The sequence below is a fragment of the Buceros rhinoceros genome, unplaced genomic scaffold (genome assembly GCF_000710305.1).
Source record: "Buceros rhinoceros silvestris isolate BGI_N320 unplaced genomic scaffold, ASM71030v1 scaffold3677, whole genome shotgun sequence".
In the NCBI taxonomy this organism is placed as follows: domain Eukaryota; kingdom Metazoa; phylum Chordata; class Aves; order Bucerotiformes; family Bucerotidae; genus Buceros; species Buceros rhinoceros.
In genome coordinates, this window is record NW_010423778.1 from 47,430 (window position 1) to 52,041 (window position 4,612).

The following is a 4,612-nucleotide window of genomic DNA, read 5'->3' on the forward strand; positions in this document are numbered from 1 at the left end:
CCGCGTACCCCCGTCGGTTTAGGCCGGCTCCCCCCGCCGCTGAAGGGCTGCAGAAGCTCTGCTCGCAAAAGAACAGATGCTGTAGCTCTGTCGTTGTTCAGTGTCCTTGTAAAATATTAGTGCTTTCCTCTTCTCTTTTTTATGAGCCATCAACTGAAACCTCATGCACTATTCCCTGTGCTGTTATCAAGTTGTGGATAGGCTGTGCCAGACTTGAAGGAAAAACACAACTTCTAATCTGCAGGAATCACAATATTGTATTCATTTTAATAGCAACAAGTGAGGAACTTTGGAAGCTCTTCGTGTTTTCTGTGCAGTGAAATATCCTTCACAACTTCCCTCTGAAGCAGGTAGCAGTGCATCAGCTTTAGGGACAAGAGCAACTCAACACCAGCCAGGAAGCTTGCATCAGAGCTGGGAACAGACCCCAGGTTTCCTTGTTCCTAACAAGAACGCCTTTCCCAAGTGATAATGCAGGGGTGATAAAGAATATGACAAGCGGTTTATCATCTATTTACTAAGGAGCAAACCCCAAATCTGATGGTTGTAAATCAAGACTGAGTCAAGGGAGCTGCTCTGGGTAAGTGCACAGAGGATCAGGCCTAAAATACCCACAAACTATTTTCAAATGTAAAGCCCGGTATTTTGTGTTACTGAAGTTAAAAAATTCAAGCTTGAAGCAATGTGTTCTTCTTTCAAAACAGGTAAAACAAGAACAAGAGAGAAGTACCGAGTGGTTTACACAGATCATCAGAGATTAGAATTAGAGAAGGAATTTCATTACAACAGATACATTACAATCAGGAGGAAGTCTGAACTTGCTGCAAACCTAAGACTTTCCGAGAGACAGGTAGAGTATGGCTCACCCGTTCAGCATTTCCTTTGAATTTATGATTGCTGATGAAGAGATAACCGTACTGGTTATGAACGCAACAATGCTAACACTTCTAATAACCAAGCACTGCCACTGGGTTCCCTTTGCAGTGCAGGAACTCAAAGCATCCAGCTGAATGCGCTCGACTCTTAAGTGTCCCATCAGCTCTGCTTCAGCCCTGAGCAGGGAGCTGTGCAACCACTCCAAAAAAGCAAACCCTGCTCTGAGAAACAGAGTATAAAAACACCAGCACAATCTTGCCCGGATTTATCTCTCTTTTACTGGGGTACTGGTAGCAGGGAGAAATTTAGACATTTTTGTGGAAATCTCTATGCAGAAGAGCTGGTTCTGCTGAAGTCAATGGGAATTCTATAGCCAATTTCAGCGAGGTCAGTCTTAGCTGAGACTGATGAGCTCAAGTCTGCTCAGGACACTGTGAGGTATTTGTTTACTTAGCTGCTTCTGTTAAAGATTTCCTACACACTTGCTCCTCCTTTCTCTTGTCTCTATTTCCTCCCACCCTCTCCAAATTCCATGTCTAGTCTCACGACGTAAATTAAACCCCAGTCCGTTCTGGTCAAAAGATCCGTCCAGTTTGCTCTGGAACTACTCTGTGCTACGTTCTTCAATCAGAAGAACAACCCCCCTTCCAAAGCCAAGCAAGCACGTGGTCTCTGGCTCTCCAGCACTTCAGCTGGCTCCTGCAAACCACCAAGATAAGATCCAAGCTGGGTCTCCCACAAAGACACTCCCGCTACAGACTCAGCCCGTGTTCCGTCCCATTTCACTGGGAGTTTCTCGACTCAGCATGCTGAAGGAAGCAGCAAACCACAACGAGATCTCCCTGAGTAGATCTGAAGACACAATATGCTCATTTGCTGCCTGTTCCATTTGCAAACCATCAGAGCCCTGTTTTCTCAGGTACTATTCTGTACCGCTCATGAAGGTTGTGCCTGATTCGCCATTGTCCTATGCAGAGCAGCACAGTCCAAAATCCAGCTGTAGCACTGTTCATCCAACTCACACTTGCGTTGCAAAGCACACACCGAGTGAGCTCACAGCAACGGAGAAGCAAATCCCCCTTTTCCAAATATTTCTCAATCTGCTGCTGAACAAGAGTATTTAATTATTGAAAATTATAATTCTTTCAACCAGGTGTAAGAAATACACTACGTGTCTTTTTGCTGGCTGTTAAAACCTTAATATCTTCATTATGCGGAATTGAACAACTATTACCCTGCTTCTGTAAATGACCAACAATATTTACTTGGAACTTCCTAGTTCAGTGACAACCCCTGATAGATGTTTTTGTTAGTACGGCTGAAGGGGTGATACAGAACAGATGTGATTCATTTCTTTGACATATATTGGGGAAACATGGCAACAGTTTTTGCAGTGTTTTTTCTTCTTTAACATCACTCTATGTCATGAATGAAATGAGCATAAAGCCTTCATCTCTGAAGTAACTTTTGAAAATGTAAGATTAAGAAAGAAATACCTGATCTATACTCCCCTTTACAACAAATTCACCAAACCCCGTCATACGAACGTGACTGAACACAAACTGTCCTGTCCCAAGTTCCACTGCTCTCAGCCTAAAACCTGAAATGACTCTCTGGAAAAGAGAGTCGTTGTCTTTTTTCCCCACAATCCCATCCAGGACACAAGAAGAAATAACTCAAGACAAAAGGAGAAAGAATATTTCCTTAAGGAAGGAAAGGTACAATATCTAATGAAGGGGGAAAAAAACACAAAATGAAGCATTGCTAACACAGGAAGGATACAGAAATAAAGGGGATGACAAGGACAAGAGAAAATTAGACTTCAGGGGAAGAGTTACTCGCACAACAACCGAACAGGGGGAAAAAACATACTGAAAGGAAGGCGAGCAGCAGGTGAAGAACAAGTCAGACAGATGCAGCTGCCCAGTTACCTTTGAGCCTGCCCTTACAGACCTGGACTGACTTGCAGTGATTTGGTAGCTGGCACAGGACCTTGAGGCACCTGCTGAAATTCTCTCTGGACCACTGCTGCAGATCTGCCCCCCAAACTTAGCAACAAACCAGAACAAAACCTAAATTCAAAGGCAGGCAAGAGCACACTGAAGCCAGAGGGTAATTCTGAAATGGGTGTTAGCTTAGTTTTTGGACAGGTTCACCTCTTCCAACTCCTGGCAAACACATAGGTGAAACTAGATTACCTCAGCACAGTCAGAATGCAAGGGACAGGTGAGTATTTGAGCCTAGCTTAATGGAATATAATTTGGTACTGAAATGATAGCCCAGAAACTAAGACAATGGAATGAACTGCCAAATGTCTCCTTAAGATGTTTTATGGAACTTCACCACTGGTTTTCTTTTAAAATACAGCCTAGTCACCGCAGATGTTACCACCTCTCACTGCTTTAGCTCCTTTCTGACCATCCTTTTCTTTCCCTTTCTAGCTTTTAGCTAGGAGTGACTAAACAAATCAATATTGCTCAGCAACACATTGATTATTCTTTGTGGCAAAAGCATTTCCTTTGCCACTTGAACATCAACAAGAAAACACAACGTGCCTGAATGAGGTAGCTCGACTCATTACACCGACTAGCCAGAATACAGAGCTACTGCCAAGGATCAACAGCTGCCATCACTGCTTTAAATCCAACATAGGGGCTTCATGCTCAAAGACCTTTCGGTTGCTGTAGAACGCTGACCCTTTCACACCTAAACGAGTTCTGCTGTATTTTCTGCTGACTTTTGCTCATCAATTTCATCTCATCTCACTTGCTCTGTCCTAATCAAAAGCCATAAACTCTTCAATAGCTGCTTCACTTCTTCCCAAAGACGACCACGGCTCTGTGGCACAGCAATGACTGTGGTGCAACGCAGTGGACCATGCGGGAACCAGCAGCAGATTCTGGCTCCATCTACGAATGCAATAAAATGCACTTGGCTACGAAGGCATCACTTACACGATATCTAAAGTAACATTGTGTGCCAAGAGTAGCACATTAGTGAAATTCTGCTCAGCAGCGATTGCCATTGGAACTCACCGATTAACAGTCAGCATCCAAACAGGAAAGCTCTAGTGCCTCACGTTATAGGCCAGTAACAAGTTTTGACTTGTTCTGACTAGGACGTATAGTTTTCAGTGTAAAGATACTCTCAGGTTCTTTTAGCCATCGATATGACGCATGAGATGCTGTTTTGTTAAATTTTCTACCAAAAATAGAAAAAAAAAAGCTCCGTCCATAAAGAAACACCTTCTAAAAATAAAAATAACACTGAAAAACTCTTAATCAACCTATTAATATTTTAGTACCAGATAGGAACTATTACCTGTATGAACAGGCAAACAGCTCTGTTGTCTCAGCTTGCGACTGCCTTTCTCACTGGTGCTCATGCAGTTGATTTTACCTGTGCCCCTTGACTATGTACCTAAAGGACCACATTGCATTCTATCAGCAACTGAAAAAACTTTTCCTCTGCTCCTCTGCAGGTGAAAATCTGGTTCCAGAATCGCAGAGCCAAAGAAAGGAAATTAATGAAGAAGAAAATGACTCATTTTGATGGCAGCAATCTTAGCTCTATGCAGAGTGACTCTGGCTCCGTGAGCCCGATGCCAGTTCCTGACCAACAGACTCATTCAGAAATGCCCAGTTCTTTATTCCCACCTCCCCCTCCCCCACCTCCGCTTCCCATGAATGGCTTGCAGCACAGCGGAAACCTGCAGCAGGTAGTGGCCTCTCAGTAA

At 43.5% G+C, this 4,612-nt stretch overlaps 1 protein-coding gene across 1 annotated transcript in view; it reads left to right on the forward strand.

Moving 5' to 3' along the window:
* LOC104497285 (homeobox protein CDX-1-like) overlaps positions 1–4,612 on the forward strand; it is a 14,082-nt gene extending 9,470 nt beyond the window's left edge. Inside the window, exons 2-3 of the mRNA XM_010140520.1 lie at positions 705–850; positions 4,358–4,612. Coding sequence (XP_010138822.1) covers positions 705–850; positions 4,358–4,612 — 401 coding nt within the window. The remainder of the gene's footprint in view (positions 1–704; positions 851–4,357) is intronic.